Source organism: Ptiloglossa arizonensis, chromosome 6 (assembly GCF_051014685.1).
Source record: "Ptiloglossa arizonensis isolate GNS036 chromosome 6, iyPtiAriz1_principal, whole genome shotgun sequence".
In the NCBI taxonomy this organism is placed as follows: Eukaryota; Metazoa; Arthropoda; class Insecta; order Hymenoptera; family Colletidae; genus Ptiloglossa; species Ptiloglossa arizonensis.
Window position 1 is genome coordinate 11,918,549 of NC_135053.1, and position 25,472 is coordinate 11,944,020.

Sequence of the window (25,472 nt, forward strand, 5' to 3'; positions counted from 1 at the left end):
TATTCTCTCTCGAACGTTCGCAACCCCCTTCGACCACTCCATTTTCTATTATCTTTTCTTTTTTCCACGGATCTCTTTCCTCGAATTCTCCAGGTTCCTTTAATACTCTTATTTCACGTTCTTTGTTTACCTTCGGTGGAAATTCCGCTCTCATTTTTTGTTTTTTTTTTTTTTTCATTTCTTCCTCCCCCGTGGCGGTTATATTTTTCCCCGTTTTATTCCACTCGTAGTTTCCCGGCTTCTGTCAAATTTCCCCCCTATTGTCTGTCCCCGCTCGTCTACCTGTCGGCCGTGTTCACGGTAGATAGGAAACACGTGTCTCCCTCTTCCATAATGAAATTCGACTTCCTTTCAAACTTCCTCTCCGACCTCTCCCTCCGCCCACCGTCCCACCGACCCTCTTCCGCTCCTTCTGCTCGGCGAGCATCGACGATACGCGGAGATTGGGCAAATAGCTTGAGCTTCGACAAAGCCTCGTCGAAGTACCCGCCACGATACCGTCTACGTCGTTAGATCAACGTCGCCGAAGAAATTGTTACCGGGCAATAAGAAAATCACGAGGGTGCATTCCCTCGCTGACGTCGCGGGAACGCGGTGCAATCTCCAGCGTGATGCCGCTCGACAAAGCGCGAGCGTACTACCAAACCGTTGGGGATCCTCGGGTAATTAAGAAGAACGACGTTTACGAAATTGCGATACTCGAACGGTTCGAGATACTTTCGATCGTCCGGGAAACAATATCGCGATTCGCGGTCAACCTGATCGTTTTTATCGATCCTTTGCGATCCAGCGATTCGATTTCCCGGAACGAGTCGAGTGTAGATGAAATTTCTAACGTTCGACGATGATCGTTAATTTTTCGAATGTTTCTTTTAAAGATTGTTTTCTTTGTAATAATTTCTTCGGTATCTCGATTTCGTTGTATCTTGTTCCATGGTTCTTTAATCGAACGACGAAAACGAGTCAACCGGATCAACGACAAGACTGTTGTATTTTCTTTTTCTTACGTTAAGTGTGTGTACAAATGGTGTACAAATCACTCTCAAAGTGCGTCCCACAAATGTAAGGGTACTCTGTATAGAGATCTCTGACGTAAAATGATTATTTTAAACATATTTCGTAAAGATAATCGGATAACGCAAAATTCCATGAAGCTTGTAAACTAGGACAAATAGAACGTACATCTATACAAACTTTTTGCATTGTTTCTGAGTATACAATAGTCTAGAATCCAGAAGTTGGTCCCACAAATTACGAAATACTTTGTACAGAGGGCTCTAGAGCAAGATAGGCTTTTTGAACACCGGAAAACGCAAAGTTCCTAGTATTTCGTCGACAAAGGCAAATAACGTAAACCCTTTTATTGCTTTTGGCTGTACAATCGCTCTCGAAGTGGGTTCCACGAATTACAAGGTACTCGGTACACAAAACTCGCTCTGTCCATATAAAGATAAAAATAGATCGGATAATTCCTAAGTGTCATTTTCGCGAAATTTTCGTTTTCACTTCTCAATCGCGAATCACTACATTAAATCACGGTACACAAAACTCGCCCCGTCCATATAAAGATAAAAATGGATCGGTTAATTCCTAAGTGTCATTTTCGCGAAATTTTCGTTTTCACTTCTCAATCGCGAATCACTACATTAAATCACGGTACACAAAACTCGCTCCGTCCATATAAAGATAAAAATGGATCGGTTAATTCCTAAGTGTCATTTTCGCGAAATTTTCGTTCTCACTTCTCAATCGCGAATTACATCGCACAGCACGAGTTATAGTGTCATCGATCCATCCAGTTCCTTCAGCTTCGTAATATTGATTCCTCGATCTCGAATCACGGAACTTCTTCCCCGTGGTTTTATTTCCTCGCGTGCTTGTCCAACTCTCAAAATAACCCGGCGTCGATTTAACGAAATCTCCGAGGATTCTCCCCCCTGATACCATTTCCGAACCGTAAAAAGTCGTTTCGTTTTGTTACCGTCCCGTTTCCGCTCGATCTCCCCGCCCGCGTCTTCGACGACTCGAGATCTTCTCGGGAGGGGTAGCTCTTCGACCGCTTCCAATTACCGCGGAAAAAAGCTGCCAATTAGGAAACGCGATTCGCGTTCGCGTCCAAGTGGTTGTCGCCCGTTGGAAATCGTAGCGCGCAAAAGCTTCGTTCCCTCGGAAAGGAAAGAAATAAAAAAAAAAAAAAGGAAACGTTTGTAACGATTCGTGTATCGCGCGCCTCGTTTTCGTTGCATCGGATTTAATTGCTCCGCGGAACGAACACTGGCAAGACATTCGGTGAAAATCGGTGAAAAAATAGAAATATTTCACCGATCGGAGTACGCTTCGCGGTATTAAATCCCGTGACGAGCAATTAGTAACAGCAATTGCTTCTGTTTCGCGTCAAATCCGGCTCTGTTTGACCAAACGTACCTTGGTCGAATCCGGTTCGATCGGATCGGATGTTTCTCGTTCAACGTAATAATTAACGCTTGTCAAGCGACAAATTAATTTTGCGCGACCGATGAAGGAAATATAAAATTGTAGGCAGTGTACAGTGACACGGTTCGATAAGACCTTGCGAAAGTAATTTAAAAAATTCGTCGAGACGCGTTGGATTGTTGAATAATTGAACTTTGTTTCGAAAAGTTTGTATGTATTGTAGGATCGAAAGAAATACATTTAACAGAATTTTCGAACGGTTAGGAACACATGTCGAGAAGCCTTAATGAAAATGAAATTTTTCGCTACAATAGTACCGATTTGATATAAAAGACAATAACGAAGAAATAAAATGAAAGAAACTGTACACGAAATTCTATTTGATCTTTATTTTTCTATATAAATGAAAATTTCGTTAATTTTATTTCATCAAGGTATTTTACAAAACACGATTCAATCTAAGTGAAATTTGTAAAGCGAGTAACGAAGGTTGATTACCATCGAGCAAGTGAATTAGATCGGAAAGTCTGCGTAGGTGAGTAGTTAACGAGGAACTATCGAGGATGGAACTATCGAACTATCGAACTCTGGAGGTGATCTCGTTAGATTTTCCGTCTTCGGTTATTAGCTAAACTCTGGTAGCTTCTGGTGGATAAGTTAGAACCAATAAGAACAAAATTTCGGAACGATCGATACAGGATTGGATGTTTAGGAAAGTATAGAGACTGGGGGAAGGAGTCGGGGAAGTAATACAAGGTGCGTCCAAAGAAAGGTCAGGAAAAGGAAACGTGAGAGAGTGAATGAAGAAAAAGGATTCAAAGTATTGGAAGAATAGTAGAAAAGATTTCAAAGTGGTCGAACAAAGCCTACTAATTTCAATACAGTACATTTCGATCGAGTTTACTATCGTTTCGAGTCTGTATTGAACACACTTTTCATTTTCATAAATATCTGCGAATAGAATTTCATTTCACTATTGCGGTAAAATTCCATATCCATGATTTTGTATATTTATGAAATATATTTATCTCGTACAACGGATACGAGTGTGCTACTATTGTGCATTATGGCCGTTAAGACCCTAAAAGTAGGATTTCTTGAAGGAGATCAGGCAGAATTTCAAGCGAACTATTCCCCTTTCTTCTGTACTGTTACAACTTGTAGATAGTGTGCAAAAATTTCCTTTTTTCACAGTACATACGAGTTTATGACTTGAATCGTATAAAATTTAATACTTGTGTAACAATTCTACTAATTTTTGGATAGGTGGACGCATCCACGTTTGAACTACGTATAGGGTGATAAAAAAAGGAACCAAAAGGTTCATCGATGGTTTACAATATTCGTCGAGAGGAATCAAAAATGTCTAATCGACGTAATTAATCCTATAATTGATCCTTTCGGTATGAAATTAACTTTTGTTGTTCAGGTATATTCACTTACGAACATTCGATATCGTAAATGAGTCTGTTCGCAGCTAATTAAACGAAAACATAGAAATTGGTTCAGAGGTATCGGTCGAAGGTTGTCAAATCAAAAATATAACATAATACAAAGATGTGAGACGTTCAAATAAAAGGAAGACGTATCTGACATCTACTGCAACAAAAAGTGTGAACATCTCACATCTTTGTGTTACGTTATACTTTTGATTTGACAATCTCCAATCGATACCTTTAAACCAATTTTTATTTTCGTATAATTGACGAAGTATATAATCTTCATTGGTATCAGTGACCTCCCGTAGACGTTCTTAAATTGATGTAAATATTTTTCAAACGTTGTCGAATATCCGTAAATAAAAAAAAAAAATTAATTTTACGCCGAAAGGATCGATCGTAGAATTGATACATTGATTAGATACTTTTTGTTTCTATCGTACTATGAAACATCAAAGTTTCGAATCCATTTTTCTCACCATCCTGTATAATAATACGAATCAACTTTGTTGTTCCAGTGTCGTCCAGATGCAGTGTTGTTAATTTGGTGAACTGCTTCGCACGATTCGTTTGCATTCAGCGCGAACGAAGCGATTCGCTCCTTTGTTACTCGAACCATCGACCATGTGTCCAGCTAGGTATTCGCGGTAATTGAAAACACTTGAACGCAAACCATCGAAAAGAGGTTTCGAATCGTGGAAGATCGAATCGTTGGAGTTTCTCTGCACGGCAGCTGGGCGCGACCGTGTATCGAGATCGTTTCCATTTAACGACCGATCGTTTCAGGATTTCGAAATGTCGCTTAACGGATCTAACCCTCTTTCGTGTTTATACGAGATTTCGTCCTGTTTTAATGAGATCGACAAGTCGTGAAAAGGCTGTCCCGTCCAGTTCCATTTCATGGACAACGAAACTTCGATAGCTCCGTTCCTTCTCGTTCGTTGTCTAAATTCAATTAAGGCTTTTATGAAAACGATTTGTGTCTCGGAGACGGCGATATCGATCACACGAAGCAATTCGATCGTGGAATTATAATCGTAAATGTTCGAGAGAAACGATGGAACTTGAAATAATATCAATATGGAAGAGAAATTGAAAAATACGGATACGAATGTAAAAGGTACATCAAAATAAGGAAACGCGTTAGTAATATACCGTTATTTAAGAAAGAAACTAAAGTATTTTGTCAGCAGAAAAGAACAAGTGTAAAAGAAGAGGAAAAATAATAAATTGATTTAACGAACAAGTATAGTTACCTAAGTGTGTAGACGAGTACAATGTACCACGATCGATGTTAGATTTTTCCAAAAAAGATTCTTCGTAAAAATCAATCGTGGTGCGAGATCGTTTTAGATACTTTCGACAGTTATTCTCCATTTCAGTTAGTCGCTCGTGTGGTTTTTTGGTTGGAAGAAAACGAGATCGAATTGTAAATCGTTAACGCGCGAATGGAAACGTCGATAGAGGTTACTCGTTCGCGATCGGTCGTTTCGTATACTTTTGAAAATTGTTCTCGAATTTATAGACCGGCCACCGTACACGTTCGATTTATTTTTGCGCGCGAAAAACCATCGTCCAAACCGCCGGTACTCCGCGTCACCCGAGTCGTCCAATCCGAACTTTCAACATTTTTCTTCTCCACGTCGTTTCGAGTTACGGGAACCGGTTCCACGGGTGAAAAATTCTATTCAAAATTCATCGTTCCTCGCGTTCGAAGCGAACTTCAAAGGTCCCTCGATCGATGAGGAGAGAACTCAATTACGCGAGCGTCTCGTGATCGGTAATTGTTTAAAGGGGTCTCGTACGGGATCGATTCGAAGGTCAATTATAGGGTGTTCCAATCATCACCGGTCGATTTACTTTTTCAATAAAACTGAAACGGTTTACGTAATCTTGATATTCTTTATTTTATTTTAAAGTACAAACTTGGGAGTTAATTAAGGAATGAGATATTTTCCAAATGGTTTGGTTGACTTTTTTTTACACACCACCAATCTCTTCCCAAAATGTGCACAAAGTTGAATCAAGTTTACCATCGATATGTTCGATGTTGTCTTTCGGCTTTGGAATTTTCTCTGGATTGTTGGCATCTTATCTTTGACGTGACCCCAAAAAAAGTCCAAAGGTGTCAAATTCTATGATCTTGGTGGTCAATTGACATCGCATCTTCGAGAAATTATACGTTACGGAAATTTTGTTCGTAAAAGTGCCATTGTTTCGTTCGCTGCGTGACAAGGAGCGCCATCTTACTGAAACCGAATATCAGCCAAGTGAAGACCTTCCAATCGATGCCAAAAATAGCCAATCAACGTGTCGCGATATCGTTTCCCACTCACAGTAACCACTTCGCTATCATCATTTTCGAAGAAAAATGGCCCAATCGCCTTCTGACCAAAAACCGTACCGAACAGTGCCTCGCTTTGGATTCATTGGCAATTGTTCAACTTGTCGTGGATTTTCCCAGCCCCATATACGACAATTTTGTTTATTCACGAAAATGCGCCTTGCTGAGAATAATTTTGAGAGAAATGATTGCAAAGTTCCCGAATCGTTATCGTTAAAGATCACAATTTTTCGTAATACGTTTGAATAATTTACACGCGTTCTTTCACCTTGTACTTCTCCACGATTAATTTCCCATCTGTCTAGATGACGCGTGTCGAGTTTCGTGTTGATCGGTTCGAGGTTTTAAAAATAGCGCGGAATTCAAATCGACCGGTGATGATCGGGACACCCTGTACATCCGGGTGGGCCCGCCAAAGGGGAAATGATTTCGCGATAAGAATTGGCCGGTGTTCGAAATTCATTTCAATTTCGAGCATCGAAGAAACGACTTCGTCGGGGCAACGGGGACTCCTGCTCCAATTATGATTACATTATCGGAGCAAATGTTTGAACGAGCTCTCGAACCGGCGCACTGTCGACCTCGTTCGCACGCGCGCGACCGAGCGCGCGAGCGCCGCCTTAATGGCTCGGGAATTGTACCGAAATCTTGGTGCACTCAACGGGAAGCTTTACCGGGCGGTTGAAATTTCCTTGAAAGCTTCATAAGACCGGAACGAGCCACGTCGTGGCTGCCGCGAAACGTCCGAGAAAGTGGAACTTTATTCGCGAACACCGAACCGGAGCTCAACGACGCGCTCCTTTACACGCATTAATCTAATTACGTCCGCGGTTGATGATCCGCCCTCGAGACCCGGGACGCGATTTATTCATGGTGTAAAAATGGCACCGGCACGTACCTCGTGTAAAAGCGAATGGAAAACGTCCAACGAGGTATCCCCTACGAGCTTTCCTTCCCGAGTAAATCGACTTTGAATATTTTTGGGGCACGCGCGCGATCTGACACGATTCGGAGCAGGTGTTCGTAGATTGTTCGTTCTTTGTTCAAAGAGAGAGAGTTCTTTGTTGAAAGAGAGAGAGTTCTTTGTCTCTTTTGGAATTTGTATTCGTATCACAGATATGGAAGTTGATTATAATTTTTAACAAAGCGTGTACACTCGAATTGAACGCGCGATTATAATTAATTGAATGAACCGTGCGAGTTTACACAGAATCGATTCAAGATTTTGAGAAATTTTTCAATTTCGATGGAGAGCGTCTTTGAAACGGTATTGAAAATCCGTTGTGTGTACCTGAGTTTACGTCCGATATCGAAATTGATCATTTATTTTTAATAAAGCGCGCTTATTCGAATCGAACCGCTCTTTGGAAAACGATACGAAAATTGCGCCGCTTCGCCGCGCGGTGACGCGATAATTAAAATAACGGCGCGTGTTTGTCCAGAATCGATCGAACGTTTCGTTCGATATAATAAATGTTGATATTTCAAAGTAGAGTACCTCTAAGCCCTGTTAAAAATCGTTATTTGTATTTGCGTCCGTGCCCGTCGATATTGAAATTGGTCATTTTTAACGCAGCGCGTACATTCGAATTAAATCATCCTTTGAAAAACAATGCGAATATTGTTGTTTCCACGTGAGTCGATCATTACAGCAATGGCTGTTGCAAACAATCGATGTTGCAATACTTGTAAAGATTTCAGAGGGTTGAAATTTTAAGAGAAGCAACCGCAGTTTCAGGCGAATTCAATTTAGATAAATTTGATTCAGTCGTAATTCAAAAATTCGAGCCACAAGAACCGTAAAATGTGTCTTATAACGATAACTACAAATCTTGAGAAATCGACAATTTTACGCCTTCGAAACTATAAGTAATGCTTAGACTGTGCACCTGCGTCGTGAGTATTGCAAATCGACGAGCAATGACGTATTATGCGTTGGAAAAACGCAAAACCGTATCCTCAATGCGGTCTTCGGTTCGAGTATAGGTCTTAACGTAAAACATATCCGAATGTATGGCACTCCATAACTCGCGACAACTTTAAAATAATACGAAGACACGTTAGGTCGAAAAAGACCCGAAGAATGCACCAAGATTAAAAGAAGAGAATAGAAACGATTCTCTCTCAACGAACGAACGCAGAAGCTCCAGTTTATCGTAGTCAATTAACCTTAAAGTGTTCTTTCGTTCGACTATACACTCAGAGTCTTTGAGTCGGAAAAGACCCGATTGTATTAGAACTCACGTTTGTAACTTTGTGCCACACTGAAGGTACTGAGAAAATACACGGACATCCAGTTACATCTATAATTATAGGTCTAGTTATAGACAAGTAATATACATCATGAGAACAGAATGGTTCGAAACAGATCCAAAGGTATTAGAACTCACGTTTGTAACTTCGTGTCACAGTCAAGGAACTGAGAAACTCAAGAAAATACACGTGCACCCAGTCATATGTTAACTTTGTGTCACAGTCAAGGAACTGAGAAACTCAAGAAAATGCACCCAGTCATATGTATCATTATTGTTAAATTTTCTCTATAATAAACTGGAGATTCGACAATTAATCTTCTTCAATTAATCTGTTGGTATTTCTGGTTTACACGAGATACACGGTATAAATGAGTTCTCTAGCTCGTACACGATCCACACGCAATACACCATAGAAAAAAGTATACACAGAACGAAAGATGTGATTATTCATACCGATAAGTAGTATTCCTAGGTCCTGACAATTACAGCTTGTAGACGAATAATCGACTGGAAGAATTCAAGGACGGGTCGAGAAAGACCCGAGGAACGCACCAGTGTTAAAGTCGGTCGGAACGTATTCGTTGATAAGGGAATCGTGACTCGAGTTCGTCGAATGGAATTTAATTTCTCCAGTTTGGGGGCTGAGGAGAGACGATCGTTCGGGACGCGGAGCTCGCAATTTACTATCGTCCGTCTGCGAGACAAAATGGACATTGTTCGCTCGTATCGTAGTATTCGGGGCGAGGGGCGAGAGGGTGACGGGGCGAGGAGGTCGACGTTTTAAATGAAACTCCCGCGAAACTCCGCTCCGTCGATTTGCGATGCGAGCAATAAACGAAAGGAGGTCAGTGGGATCATTGTACGGAGAAAAGTTTAACCCGCCGAATATCTGGAAATAAGAATGGAAGCATCGGCTGGCGGAACTTTGGATAATTGCCGCGAGAATCGAAGAAAAGTTTCGGACCGTGGAAAAAGTCATCGCGATCCCCCTTCAACCCTCATCCCCCTCCTCCTCTTCTGCCCCTCCGGTCACAATTCTCCCCGGTTTTCCCGCACCGATTGTTTCCAACGAGAATCGTTTTGTTTAATCCGTTACGATATTATCGCGAGACAAAGGACCGATCGTTCCTTTGTCCTTTCAAAGCCGCCTGTCGCACTTAAGCGCGATGATTATTTATCGCGCCCATTAAACGGAATAATCGCTAATCGTCGGATAAAATAACATCGGTTGCATCGCGTTGCACCGCGTTGCACCGCGAAACGCTTCTGGTTTCGATCGTATCAACCGGATGTTCCACGTTTCTGTGTACTCGTGTAGGTGAAAAACTAATTAATAACACTTTTAAGGATCAACGGTGATATTGTTATTTTACTCGCCTGGCCGAAAGCATTTACGTTTCTCTTCTCATTTATTGTCAGTTGGTTATATTTACTCGAAGAAAAATTTCTGTCGCCTTCGAAACCTCTATTGTTGTTTACACGTTCGTCGATTCAACGAAGGTATTCAAAGAGATGCGAAACGAGATCGGTATTATCATTCGGTATATTTATTCAAAGAAAATATTCCAAATCATTTTCCAAATCTGTGTTGTTTATAAATTCCCCGTTTCAACGAAAAAAGTATCGGTCCTGTGAAACGAGATCGTGTTCGTACTCGTTACATCGGGAAAACCTTGCAAATCCATTGATAATATTCTTTTAAAAACATCGCTGAATGTACAAAGATTTTAATTCTCATTAACGAATGAAATCCGATTCCGACCGTGACGTAAATTATTTCGTGTAACGCATTCGAGTACCGGAATATTTTAATGAAACGTAAACCGAAAAGCTGTCGGTAATTTCAAAATTTTCGGACGAATTTACTTTTCGGGGTAATAATAATACCGAAAAGAAGTAAGTATATTTTCAAATAAAAAAAAGAAACGATTTGCCCAATGTATCGACAGGTTACACAGCAACCAAGGCGTCGAACTTCGAAATTGATATTTTCGAGTCGAGTTCTCCGCGAGAAAATTTGTTAAAAATTTTCCATCTCTTTCACAGTTTTGTGCAAGAAAATGGCAAGTTTTCGTTGCGCCACGAGCGATGGTCATCGCGTACAACGGGCCATCGAAGTTCCTCGGACCGTCTCTGATGCAATGCTAATTGCGTGATCAACGACAAAGAAGTGGAACAGGGCCGACGGAAGATACGCGACCCATGGGAAATCCGAGACTATCGCAGCGTCGTTCGTATTTGCATACAATGCACCGTGATGCATCGGGCAGACAATGGCACGCCGGCCCTTTTTTCGTTCGAACGAGACCAAGGCGGGAAGGGAGGTGGACAGCGGCGTGTTCGCGGTGGCGTAACGTAAATCATACCTCGAAATAGATTCGAGTCCCCTTCGTGGAATCCAACGGCGGGCAACCATAAGCGCCAGCACGAATCCAATCTGGCCTCGAATCTTATCCGAACCTACCGCGGGATCGCTTGTACCGTGTCGGCCAATTTTGCAACATAATTACACGACCCTCGATCCGTGGCGACTTTTTCAAAGACCGTTCGGATTATGGTCGTCGTTCGTTCCACGTTCGTTTTTTTTTTTTATCTGTAGCTGAGTGGTTTTAAGATTGAACGGTATAGCGAGTTATGTGACGATAGATACGATTTTTCAGAGTACGATATTTTTGGAGTCGACGGTTTTCGAAATGTTCGACGATCTTTCGATTCGAATTCGGATTTTTTATTTTGCACGTTATTATATTTAGAGTGTTCTTTTGGCCGAGAATACACTTACTGGGGAAGAAATATTTAGAATGTGTGGAGTATGTATATTTAACTTTTCTTTAAATAACGGAGCACATTTCTATGATAACATAATTAGACGACCCTCGATCCGTGGCGACTTTTTCAAAGACCGTTCGGATTATGGTCGTCGTTCGTTCCACGTTCGTTTTTTTTTTTATCTGTAGCTGAGTGGTTTTAAGATTGAACGGTATAGCGAGTTATGTGACGATAGATACGATTTTTCAGAGTACGATATTTTCGGAGTCGACGGTTTTCGAAATGTTCGACGATCTTTCGATTCGAATTCGGATTTTTTATTTTGCACGTTATTATATTTAGAGTGTTCTTTTGGAGAATACACTCATTGGGGAAGAAATATCTAGAATGTGTGGAGTATGTATATTTAACTTTTTTTAAATAACGAAGAACATTTCTATGATACTCAGAAATGGGGAGGAAATATCCAGAATGTATGGAGTATGTATATTTAACTTTGTTTTAAATAACGAAGAACATTTCTATGATACTCAGAAGAGTGTCCAGTGATTATCTATTATAATATAAAATATTATATTATATTTTAATTATAAGATAAAATATATTATAAGGATGGATCGAAAATACCAAAAGAACATAGTAGCAGTTGAATCCGTTTCTTACATATCAGGTCTTCGTTGTAATCTCCATGGTAATATCAATCATTAGTCATATTTTGTCCGAAATTTTTGATATCCAGCAAAATATATCTTTTACAACGAGTAACGAGTTTGAAATTCTAGTACCGTTTAGATGTTTAAGGTAGAGAACGAGAAGACGGTTGAAACGAATTTAATCTGATATCTATTTCTTCCTTTTTCTCGATGAATGTGAATCGAGCAATTGAAAAAGCTTTCGCCGAAGCTATTTTTATGAAACCGCCGTAAGCAACGTTAACTCCATTTTCGTATTTTTTGGCAAGAAGAGTTCTCGTTACGAACTCCTCGAGTTTGTAACTTTCGTTTCCACGGTGTATAAGAAACACAACGCGCGAAAGAAACTTTCCTCCAATTTGTTGTTTCCTCCATGCTCGCAACGCTTTGAGGCAAAAACTATCTTCTTAGTGGAACATGTCTCTGTAAAACGCCTCTAATGGATCGATCGATCTCCCGAAGAAACATCGAGAAGCAATAAAATTCGCGAGAAGAGGAGACAAGAGTGACAACACTGACGAATCCTCAACGTTAAGGAACTGATCACGAATTCTTCAAATTAAATGCTACAATCTCGCAAATCTAAAAATTCGTTTTCTCGAAAACAATTCTAACGAAAAATGAGCTTATCCTGTTAAAAAATTTTGTTCACCGTATTAGAGGTATAGAACAAGGCCACAGATCAAAAGACGATTGTTCGTTTGCAAAATTTTTTTTTACGCTTGACAAAATACCTTCGTACGTAATTCTCCCCAAAATATGCAAACAGAATAAAAAAAATATATTATTTTACTCGTCGAAAGTAGATATTGCCTGGAAAATAAATAAAAAAAAGCCAAAAAAAAAAATGTACAAAAGCAACGGTAGGTGAGAAAAAACGTCACTGGTACCTAATAACCGGACCTAATAACATCCATGCGAAACGAGAAATAAACGTGGCAGTGGAACGGTGTGCAGTAACCGTTTAAAGGTTAAAAAGTACCGAGCGGACGGACCCACGACCCTTTGAATTTCTATTTCGCAGTCGAGCAAACAGCGAAGTTCGGGCGACTAGCGGCACGCCGGTACCGCGAAGGGACAGGGCGCGAGGGTTGATTTTTATTCGAATAAAATGCTTAATCGACGCGCGCGCGATGGCAGCGATAAAATCGCAATCGAGGGGCAACGTCGACCGTTCGCTCGTTCGGTAATCATTGGAATCGCGATTCGTTTGCTAAACGAATTTCGAAAGAGAATACGGCGTGGTCCAATTGTTCTGCGCCCGTTCGCGTTAAATACGCCGGCTAATTACCAATTAAGCGTTGTACACAAAGCTCCGTGGCGCGGGGCAGATGTTGCTGGTTCCGCGATCGATTCATTCGCCCTTTGTGCGCGCATAAATTACGTAAAAACGTTATTCGCGATTACAGCCGGGCACGGACGTACCGGGCGGGAACGATATCCTTTTTTCTCGCGACGTATCTGGAAACAATCGGGTGCGATCCTCTTCGCGACCAGGGACTGCTTTCAGGGAATCGGAAGCTTCTACGCTCGGCAATGCTCTTATCCGCTCGTCTCTAACCCCTTTCGTCGATTCGGTGCCGATTTGCGCACCGATGCCTCTTTCAAGATCGGCGTAACGTGTTTCCTCGATGTCGCGCGTTGTACGCACCGTGTGTTTCCATGCACGCGTTTACGGGATCGACCCTCGTAATTCATCGAAGCGACAAGAGTCGCGACTGGATGCTGTTACGATGGAGATACGATAATATACATAATCGTATTATTGCCGTGGCGATTGCGTATTGTTTTTTGTTGCAAAGTTCAGATTATAATATCTAGTTTATTGTAATATGCAGGGATCTCGCGTATCTAGTAGTATAGTAATTGTATGTATAAGAATATAAAGTTCGAACAAATGCGTATACAGTGATACGTCTTGATGTGAACGAGTGTCGTGTGGTCTTTCTGACTCTGGACTTGGAACTCGACTAAAAAGAAAAACCAAAAGGTCAACATTCGACATCTGGTACCCTTAAGATCATTGTTGCATTCGTTCCAATATTTCTAGTTAGAGTACTGGTGTCCTCTCCGCGAAGAAAATAGATTTCGTGTGGAAGAAACGCGAGTACGAATGGATTCTTATCGTTTTTGTGTAGGGTACGGAGCTGAGAAGTCGAGGTTTGGGAGAAATTGCGAATCGTATTGGGTCAGATGTTTCAGGTGGCTCTCGAAGGCCCACGATTGAATAAATGTTGCTCGACGTTATCCGCATTCTCTTTGGAAACGGTTAGAGGCCTTTCGAGAAAATCCAGTTGGAAGATTCTATCGAGTACGCATGCGCTTGAGCAATGCTTGGGTGTGTACTAATAAATAAGGAATGTCAATGCAACGATAAGTATTGATGATACATTTATTAACGGTCTCGCATGTTGCTCTGCATGCGCATTATCGAGCGAACTATTCCAAGTGACACGTAAGTGCAGGAGAATGCAAATATTTGTGGGAGAGTCGAGTGCATATGTGCACGATAGAATTTTCCAACGCGATTTTCTCGAAAAGTAGACCTCGATTGAACGAATGTTATTGGTTTTTTCTTTCGACTTAGTTTTTACATGTGTAATTGGAAGAAGAATTAGTAGGTATAAACAATTGCTGGGATGAAATACCGATTTACAGTCTCCAAATCCCTACGTATACTTTGAATGCATCAATACCACTTGTCCGGCCTCACCCTGTATATTTATTATTAATTCCAATCTCACGACCAAGAAACAGGCTTGGTTCTAGCACGTCCCTTTCAACCATTATAAATTTTCCTTGTTTTCTACTTGCTTTCTCTTATTCATCGCTGTTACCCAGTTTATCGTTCAAATCTAAAATTTGTCCTTTACTGTGGTCTATTCTTTCTGTTTCGTCACAGGCTACGAACGAATGTTTCAACGTTCCATAATTTCTCTGACAGAGACTACATTCCTTTTTGTCCTTTTGAATCCAAAACCTATTCTTTCCTTTCATATTTTCACATATAATCCTGACTGTAATACGTCTTCATTCTACCACAGTTATATGCAATATGAACTGTAGGATTGTATAAAATATGGTACGCGGAGATAGAGATAAGCACATGTACAGCTGCGGTGCAAAGATATTTCCTATTAATCTAACCCGGAACACAATGAGAAAACGTAAGAAAGGAACTTGTAGATAAAGACTAAAAATATTGACTCTGCGAGAATAATGGAAGAGAATGTGCTGCACCTTTTCCAACGAATCAATGTAGAATGGGTTCAGAGAAAATTGCGAAACTATTTTTACTTACAACGAAAGACTTCTAAATTAGCGACGTTGATCGAAAGTTAATCGTAGTCTGTGTAGAAGAACACTGGTATTTCTATTTCTTTTTTTTTTTATCGTTATTAAATTTTTCACTTCAATCTATTAGGGACTCTCTGTTACACGAACACCCGTTACGCGAACGTTCTATTATGCGAATACTCCATTATGCGAACATTCCATTGTATTTTCCTGTTACAATACTCTGTGTAACCTTACAAGATGTTCAATTCCTTCTGATTCGATATAAATTTGATCATAAGAACAAATTGTATTTATTTAATTTCGTCTTAAGCGTTAAATAAAATTAAGTACCATTTATCGTTCTGCTACGCGAAAATTCCCTCGTGCGAATACTTCTTTTTACTTCGCTGCGCATGGTTCAATCGTGTTTGAAAAAATCCGCGAAAATTCCATGTTTCGGAGTTTTTCCAATCGTTATCTAGGATATTACGTAAACTGGCCTGAAGTTGATGCATGAAAATCCGATTAAACGGTCTCCTCCCTGGCACGCTCTTTTTGCGAGCATTACAGGTAATCGCTCGCGACTCCTTTTTTCGGGCCGCTGAAATTCGGGTTAATGTCGGGAAGAAATTCCCATCCTCTTCTCTCTCCCTTGAGAGAGAAGCCGTACGGCGTTTACAGCGGCGCCTGGAGTCGATGAAACTCGTTTATGGAACGTTTATGGGATTTCACCCACGAGCAACGGTGACGGATACGTGACTGCGAGGTGAAACGGCACTCCGCCGCCACCAACGGCCTAAATCTTTTTCGGGAATTTAATTTTGCGAAAGTACGCCTCAGAAGCCCCGGGGGACGGGGAACGACTTCCAAGAAAAACAAGTTCGAAGGTTTTATGAGCTTCTGTGGTATTCGAATCCCCCGAGAATTCCACTGTTACGGTTCGATGCGTCATTGACTCCTGTTGCGCGTACTCGTTAGACCGAAATCTAAACGGAAAATATTCTCACCGGTTTGCTCGTAAAATACTCTTTACTGCTTCTCGAATATCGTATTTCCCAAGGCTTTTTCACAGCGTCGTTTCACCCTTTCGGTGCTACGAGCGTGTACGTGGGTCTAATAATTGGTAAACGTGTGCGTTCTGGACGCGTATACACGTTTATCTACTTGGACGCTATGAGCGCTATGGACAGGTATACACGTTTACCCAATTGGACGCTATGAACGCTGTGAACGCGTATACACGTTTATTCAATTGGACGCTATGAGCGCTGTAGACGCGCATACACGTTTACCCAATTGGACGCTATGAGCGCTGTGGACACGTATACACGTTTACCTAATTGGACGCTATGAGCGCTGTAGACGCGTATACATGTTTACCCAATTGGACACTATGAACGCTGTAAACGCGTATACACGTTTACTTAATTGGACGCTATGAGCGCTGTAAACGCATATACACGTTTACCCAATTGGACACTAGGAACGCTGTGAACGCGTATACACGTTTACCCAATTGGATACTATGAGCGCTGTGGACGCGTTTATACGTTTATCGAATTAGGCAGCAGTGCGCTGTAAACGTGTTTTTACGTTACTAAACGATTTACGGTAGTGAGGAACCTAAACATTACTGTGGTAACATTCGTGCCATACGAGTGTTGTCCAAGTTTATTGAATCTTGTTACAATAATATCACGTTACTGGAGGGCTGTCGCAATATTTGCATCGTGTTTTTGGAATACGAAAAACATGTTATAAGAAGGTCGAGTGTATTTATTTCTTCGTAACGAAATCTGAGACGAAGTATTGCCTGTAAAAACTCGGTCGTTGTAACTAAAATAATGTACGGAATGGTACATAATTTATGGTACAAACGAGGTCAGGGAGATTTTATGACTCGAAATAAAACGAAAGTCGTGAAATTGTGTCGCGGGCATCGTTTTCGAGAGAAGTGTATTTGAAAATCGGTCGAGTAGACGTTACGAATTCTACTACGGAATTCAAAGTTCAAATTCGGAGTTTAAAGTGTATTTGCCTCGAGAACCCGTATCGATGGCAAATAAGCCACGACATCGAATCGACGGTCGTTAATTAGGTGCGCGCGTATTCGACAAATTTTCAAACATGCATTTTTCTCGAAAACGTTGCCCTCGTCGTAATTTCGTTATTCTTGATTTTCGTCTCATTTCGAGCCATAAAAGTCTCCCTGACCTCGTTTGCGCCACGAATTACGGACCACCCTGTATTCACTGAAAAATCGTGAAAAGTTCATGAATACGTAGCGCGCCAAAACATTGTGAAAGTGGAACCGGAATAAAGTGACTTAGAAAAATAAAGAAATCGCGTCGAATCGAATAAATATTCCTGCTAAATAACGTGCAAATATGCTGAAGTTCTTTTATTCCGTATTCGGGTATAGATTTGTAAAACACGATAAATCTTCTTCTAGGCGGTAAACATCGTATCTCGGAAACAATGGAATACATAAAAATGATAAAAAAAAGCTTTTATTCGATGGAAACAATATGGACGTACGATATCCAAAAATGGAACACGTTCGACGTTCGAAATGCTTCACGGTACAATAGAAACGAAAACATTCGCGAGGATTTGAAAACAGTTACATGTAAACAAAAAATAATTAGCTCGAGACGATTGAAAAGAAAAAAATTCGCCAGAATCGTAATAAATATTGCACAAAGAGCGCATTTTCCACGCCGCTGGAACGAGCCGCGAGCTTTTGTAAATTAATAATCACACGCACTTACTTAATCGACTCGGCGGATTGTGAACAATAAAGCGAAATTATACGAAAAAAAAAGAAAATTAAAAACATCAAAAGCGATTAAATTTCTTTGCCAACGACCGTGTCTGATTCTCGGAGAGTAAAATTTGTTTGCTTCGATATTAAACCAGTGTTATTGTCATTGAACGAAACCGTTGTTCCCGTACAATGTTCTCGTTAGGCAACCTGTTCAATTATTGTTCGTGTTACAAGCTGGGGATAAAGTAACGCGGCGTTGCGCATTAAACGCAACAGCATTATTTCCATCGAACCGGAAGTCCGGAACACAAAAGACACCGAGTGTTTCCACTTTGCGCCGATTTTCGTTCCAATGACGCGATTGTACGAAAACACGGAAGTTTGTAAATAAATAGAGTACGGTAGGAATCGTTCTCGCGCGTTCGTCGAACAAAAATACGGGATTTCCATCGAGGGACGAGGATTTCAATTAGAACTAAAGACTTTTGAGTTTCCATCTACAAAAATATCAACTAAGTACCAATTTCTCGTGAACGACTCTGTCGCGTAATAATTAAGGATTTGATAGAAAAAATGTTGATCTCCAACGGGAGACGAACTCTTTATTATTTTCTTTTGTATTACACTTTAATTGCGGTACCGTCGGTCATAGATTCATTCCCTTGTTCCGAGTGTCCTGCGTTATGTAAGGAGTGTCGTTTTGCGTCATTATGGGAACGGAAAGAGTCTCATGAGTTGTTACGGGAACGTATGCAAAAGGAATTTCGGTTATCAGTGGTCAGTCGTATGGAGTGTCATGCGTTGTTATAGGAGCGGAAAGAGTCTGATGTGTTGATATGGGAACGTGTGCGAAAAGGAATGTTATCAGTTTTTGGTAGGGTTACAACTCCATCCCGTTAAAGGGAAACCTCGATCGCTTAAATCGCGTCTGTTCCCTGCGAAGAGTTCCGGTTGCATTCTATCCGGGGAGGAGGCTCGAAGAGGGAGAAACGTACATTGTTTTTCGTTGTTCGTTGAGTCTCGTTTGTTCCACGGAATACGACAAACACCTCGCAACGACGCGGAGCAATGTCTCCTCGAACGCGTCTGTCGCTCGCGTTTCAATCGGAGCGTAATCGCTCCGCGCGGAAAGAAACTCGCGAGGTTCCCCTTTATACGGTGCGTTGAACTCTCGAACTTTTCGAAACGGCGCGAAGAAAGGAATTTCGAACCGTTTGTGTCGTCTCGCGCGCGATTCGGAGGTCAAGGAATTTTTACACGCCGGTGAAAATAGCGGAGTTGATTCTGCTCGGACCATGATAGGAATAACGATAGGAATCGCGATCGATCTCAAGACTTTGGAGATTGCGAATTCGGTAAGCTTCTCGACAATGTTTTCGATGGCGTTGAATTTCAACACCGTTCGAATGTACGATACACTTTTGCGAACCTGTGTCACGGAACGTGCCCCTTGTGCATCCTTGGATGTCAAATTGCACGATTCAGAGAGTTGGTAAAATTTTCTCCGAGGAAGAATTTTTTCTTACGTTCTTTACTATTATTTTACGAATTCGGTACTTCAGGGGACTTGTATCACTTTTAATATTCGGTGTATAAGGGTTACGTCGAATAGAAGATTATTTTTCTTTAATATCAATTTATACAGAACGGAATTAAAAGTATCGGAGAGTACAATACAAGATGCATTTCCATATTATAGTTCAAATTGAAATGACACGTTGGATGGATAGATCGAAGTTTTCGTAGAAAAATGCAACGAAGTGGACGTAATCGTAAGTTTCGCTCGTTCGTTTGACGAACTTCGCATTATTCGTACCTTTGGTGATTCACCGCGCGAAATCACCGTGTCCATATATTCGCGAAATTTCCGTTCTCATGGTAGAATAATCGATTTCTGGTAACTCCTCGGATAAAAATTCTCATATCGACGGGAGCTTTCCGCGACAATGGAACCCCGAGCGGACTTCTTCGTAAAAAAGGGGATAATTTTCCCGAAATATCGACACATACACCGTATTCGCGGAACGTTTCATAAAAATCCGAATTTTCGGATCGTAAAGTATCTCCCCGGAGCCCGTTTCGCTCCGTCGATACGGGTCGACGTCGACGTTGAAATCGCTGTGAAAAAAAAAAAGAAAGGAAAAAAAAAACGTAATCCCGACGCGTAAGACTACGCTCGGGCGTCATCGTCGGGCCGATATTTCGAAAAGTGAGAATCGACGCGAACGTCGCGCGCCCTCTTCCGCGCGCGACCACTTTTTCCGCTTACGTGGGCGCACTTAATTTGACCCTTTTACTATCCGTTCGTCTTGTCCGCGGTAAAAGCCAACGCGGGAACCGGGAGTGAACTTTTCAATCTCGTGGTGGATTCTTGGCTTCCAATCTGCTCCCAATATCACGGGGTATTCGTCGGGCTTTTGAGTTCCGGGGAGTGAATTCCAAAGCCCCTCGATTTCGGTGCGTCGAGTTTATCGAGCGGATAGAGAATCTCGTCCCGTGTACATACGTCCCATATGTGCACGGCCATGTACGTACGCGGGCTAGAACTGTGCCGGTTCTTATCGGGAATTATTGACGGACGAAAATTTCATGGGGAAACTTCGGTCCACCGGCGGGGAGCACTTCGTTCCGCGGTGTTGTAAATTCATTTATACTTCGCTCGGAGAACGATCGGGACCAAGCCGGTGTGTATCTCCGTGACGGGGGACCGTGATCGTAAAATATGAGACTCCTGATCTGGCCAGTTATTCACCGTGTTTCGTTTCGGATACTCGAAAGACGGAAATATTTATCAGCCCCGTGACCGCTCGAATTCCGATGATCTCCCGTTCCGTGTTCTTTTTATCGGCGGAAGAGAAAAACCGAGCGATTCTTTGCGTAAAAACGAATCGAAAATGCGGGATAACGTTTTCTCGTACGAAGCTCCGTTTTCGAGAGAATTGACACTAAACATTGTTCGGTGCGCGCGCGAGTTGGCTGACCCGTCGGTCCAATATCGAGTATTTCTACTTACGTTACTGTTTGTACGTCGCGATAGTTGCACGAGGTTTTAACCGATTGGAACATGTAAGATCGATGAAAAGCAGAGAGGAAGACGAAAATATTATATTTATCAGTCGCCCGACTCGCAAAGATTTTCCTCTGTATTCCGTGTTATTTTGGCGTACGACTTGAAACCGAATATAGAGCGATTCTTTGTGTAAAAACGAATCGAAAATGCGGAATAACATTTTTTCGTACGAAGCTTCGTTTTCGAGAGAATTGATTTTAAATATTGTTCGGTGCTTATTCCGTCTGACCAGTATCGGATATTTCTACTTGTATTATTATTCGCGAACAGTAACTGTGCTATTGCTTTTCAAATGATTGAAATCAGATCGTAGGATTGATGAAAAATAAGATGAAAATAATCCCACGGAATTTGCGACAATCTTCTCTTTCTTATATTCCGTCTTTGAAGCGAATTTTTATACATATTGCCGTGGAATTAAAGCGCGTACGAAAACATAGCGATTCTTTGTATAAAAACGAATAAAAAAAGCAGGATAACATTTTTTCGTACGAACCTCCGTTTTCGAGAGAATTGACTTTAAATATTGTTCGGTGTACGCTCGATCGAGAGTTGGCCGATCCGTCTGCCCAGTCTCGGTCGTTTCTACTTGTATCACTGTTCGTACGCAGCGAGAGCGGTGCGCTGTTTGAACTGGTTGGAACCAGAAGATCGTAAGATCGATAAAAAGCGGAGAGTACTGCGTTACCGTCGATGTTTACAAACGCTATCGCGAGTAAAAATATCGAGTAACGGGCAGACGCGTCAGCCAAGTCGTACTCCATAGCACGGGCTATATCGAACGTCAATTTTCTCAAAAACTATATACCTCGTACGAAAACACTACGCTCCGTATTTTCGATTTATTTTTTGCACAACTCCCCGTTTCTGATTACACAACGAATCGTAGCGTATTCGTTCGTAGATGGTAGTAATCGATCGCTTCTCCGACGCGTCGTAAACATCGAATTCGAATGAAGTGAAAGAAAAAAAAAGAAAGGAAAATACGTACGAGATGTTAAAAGAGATATTTGGAGGAGTGGGGGGAGATTTGAATCTCTCTGATAGTGTTTCTCACGCTTCGCTGAAAATAACGAACGCATCTCTGCCACGCGTAAACGTCGAACAAAGATCGGAGAAAGCGGTTTGTTAAAAGGCGTTTCTTCGTAGTTCGAAAACAAAGAGAAAAGATATTAATACAGTGAACGCGCGACGTGTTTCTCTGGTTCTGTTACGAGGAATCTTTTGAATTGGACGAACCGTGTATCGGATTTTTTTTCTTTTATATTGCAGCGCCTCGGCTTCTCCAGCCACGAGGAAACGGAAACTTTATATTCTTTCGAAGTAGACGAACGGGGGTATAACTCGAGAATCTTAAACGCAATTACTGGAAAATATGTGTTTATAAAGTTACTACGAAACCGAATAAGCTTTAGTCGGAACTGTTTTCAGATCGATGCGCGCATCAAACGTTACCGGGGAAGTATAGTGGCTATCATATCGGAGGCAAAGTGCGTCTGACTATAAGCAATCCGCCGTAATGGTCTATTCCCCTCTCCCTTACACCCCATTACTCCACTCTCACACTTCGATGGTATAACTCAATCGTACTTCAACGTACCTTTCTGTTTCCTGATACTTGCATTATTTCGAAGGAAAGCTGTTCAAATTACAGAAAGCTTTTAAGAAGCGCACACATCTGGCGGGAAATCGAGTTCGAATTATATTCGGTCTTTTGATTCTTTTCTAGGGATTCGAAAATTATTTTTTTGTATCGTACCGAAGACAATTTTCAAAGAAAGAAAGAAATCGTAGGAACAAGAAAATTAATAGCTTTTAACGAAGGAATATTTTCATTTTTTCTTTCTCCATGTAGAAAATCTAACGCAACTTTGATTCGCGTAAGATGCGAATTTTTGAGAAAATTTTAGCGAGTAATCGAACAAAAAATAAAAGATTCTCGTAGTAGATTGTATCTTCCGTTAAGTTTTAAATCTCGAAGATTTCCGCGCGATAAGGAATCGCTTTACGAAATTTCTTCAAAAAAAAATTACCAGTTTAGTCGAATATTTCATAGATTTTTACATTTCACAAGATCTGACATTCGAACGCGAGATCGTGCAATTTTTCACGGCGCGGATCCGAATTACTGCGGCTTAAATTCCACGGCGACTGACAGCCGCCGTTCGAGCGTACAGGTTTATCTCGCAGTGATCACACACGATAGAACTGTACTTATTTCCTCGAAGTTCGAAATACTTGGAATTATTCAAAGCGTTGAATCCGGTTCTCTAAATATCGATCGAACGATTCGTTCGTTTACGTGGCGCTCTTCGCTTTACTATAAACAATTCGAACCTCTCCCCGAACGATAAACTTCTCTCACGAATACGAATGTAAAACGGTTTTCTGTTCACGGGAAATTATCGAAATAACGATCCGCGTTGTCGTCGGGCATCGTGCTTCGAAGAGCTTAGGGTTCATCCGAGTGGAAAATACCGATTCGATGAAAACGAGGGAAATTTATATTTCGTACACGGATTTTGTTCATTAATCTTACCTGCACCGAGTCTACGGAGAGATTCGAAACACGGCTCTGAGTAACGAGATCGAGGAATTGAATTCCACGATTCTGACCCAACCTAATTTTTGAAAATGGCTTCCCGTAAGAAACTTCCACGTCGAATACGTGGAACACGGCACCGACACGGGGAAAGAGGAGCAAACGAAGAGAGGGGTTGGGGTTGGAACGTTGTAACTCTTATTGGCGGAGAGACACGTGGTTCTAATTAACTTCGTGTCGTCTCCGGGGATTTAATCCCGTGGAAAACCGTTTCAGCGACCCGAGCGCGGCGGTAGAAAATGTTAGGACTCTGCATCTTTCGTAATGTCGTGGAACTCGCTCTTGAGCAAAATTGAAGGTGCTGGAAGTGAAGTGCCTCGGATAGTAGATAAATCTTCCTTGGCGACGGCACAATTTTTGGACTTTGCTCACCGGGAACGCGAACACTTATCCGTTATCTTTAACGTTCCTCGTTCCTGGCGTTGCGTCGTTACGTTTGAATTATAATATCGCTCGCACGTCGTTGATGAATAAATTTTTCTCATCTTTTTTTTCTTTTATTCTTTAGAACATGTACGATATCGTTCAATCGAACACGATCGTCGAGGAAAAATATTGTCACTCACTTATGTTCTTTTCCCTGTACTGCGGCAACGCGTCGCCCACCAGACAGACGAGGATCAACCACGCGAAAAAGTCACGTCTTTCCATTTCGACCTGGAAGCAAAAAAAAACAAAGATTAGTCTCGCAGAACACCGAGGGACCGTCGTCGAGAAGTCGAGCTTAGTTCTGGAATACGTGGTTCCCTTTTGTGGAATGTTGCAAATTGTGAGAATTATTCTACTCGTTACGGTGAGTAGACATCGAGAGGGATGTAAATTAGAATTGAACGAAATGTTGAAACTCAAGGGTGGACGAGAAACGTGTCGATGAGATTTAATATAAACTAAGAATAAATATGTTTCATTTAATTTAATTTAACGAGTTGTGTCCCCTTGTATACTGTTATACGAGAAAACTTGTTATAATATGGAATATTAAAAGACTCTGGTAACAAAAATTGTGCAAAGTATGATTATAGGAATTAGGATAAATTTAATCTATTTTTTAAACGTTGCTCTTTTACTATCGTATGCATAAGACGGTTAGGGAAAAATATATTCCTCCGTCGGAACTATCGTTCCAGTTCACGAACGGATGTAAAATACGTCCACCCAAACTGTCATTCCGAGTAGTCATTGTAATACACGGAGTTTGAAGCAGTCTTCACGAACGGATGAACGGAGGATGGGTCGCTGCGTGTCCCTCGTAAAATTAGCATACCGGTCACAGTCGGTACCTTCGAGTTTACAGCTTCGATCGCCGAACTCCTTTTAACCGTTTATTTTTACCACCGAATACCCATGTGACCCAATTACCACCGATAGAAATACCGGTGTTCAATTACCATAAAATCAACGCTTAGCTTCGTTTCGTGTATTTTTCGTTTCGTAACGGTTTCGAACGTCAGTTCCATTTCTAATTAAACCTTAACGAGGCTACTTGGACACCCCGTATAAATTGTCGATCGACGAATAAAAATATCGTATCTGTTTGAAATCTCGCGAGCAGACAGCTCGTTACTTGTCTTCTCGACAACTTCCATTTATAAACGTGCTCGCTGGAACTTTAATCGACCGCGATAAATCGTCGCAGAGTATACAACAATCTTATCCAAGCCCCACGAATAGAGAGAGGAATCCGAGAAATGCGTTACGATTGAAAAAAAAAGAACATCTTTATCGTTACTTTTCCCACTGGCACGTTTTCCATTCGTTCGCTCCCGTGCTCTGTTTTCCCCTCGATGGAATATCGCTTTACAGAATTTTTCCGCGCGAATTC

General features: G+C 41.3%; 1 protein-coding gene across 1 annotated transcript in view; it reads right to left on the reverse strand.

The window, feature by feature from the left end:
* Positions 1-24,996, reverse strand: part of LOC143148383 (uncharacterized) — a 132,463-nt gene extending 107,467 nt beyond the window's left edge. The window contains exons 1-4 of the mRNA XM_076314686.1: positions 24,993-24,996; positions 24,603-24,638; positions 24,356-24,537; positions 24,217-24,307 (exon numbers count right to left, since the gene is read on the reverse strand). Of these exons, the coding sequence (XP_076170801.1) occupies positions 24,217-24,307; positions 24,356-24,537; positions 24,603-24,638; positions 24,993-24,996 (313 nt within the window). The remainder of the gene's footprint in view (positions 1-24,216; positions 24,308-24,355; positions 24,538-24,602; positions 24,639-24,992) is intronic.
* Between the last annotated feature and the right edge of the window lie 476 nt (positions 24,997-25,472).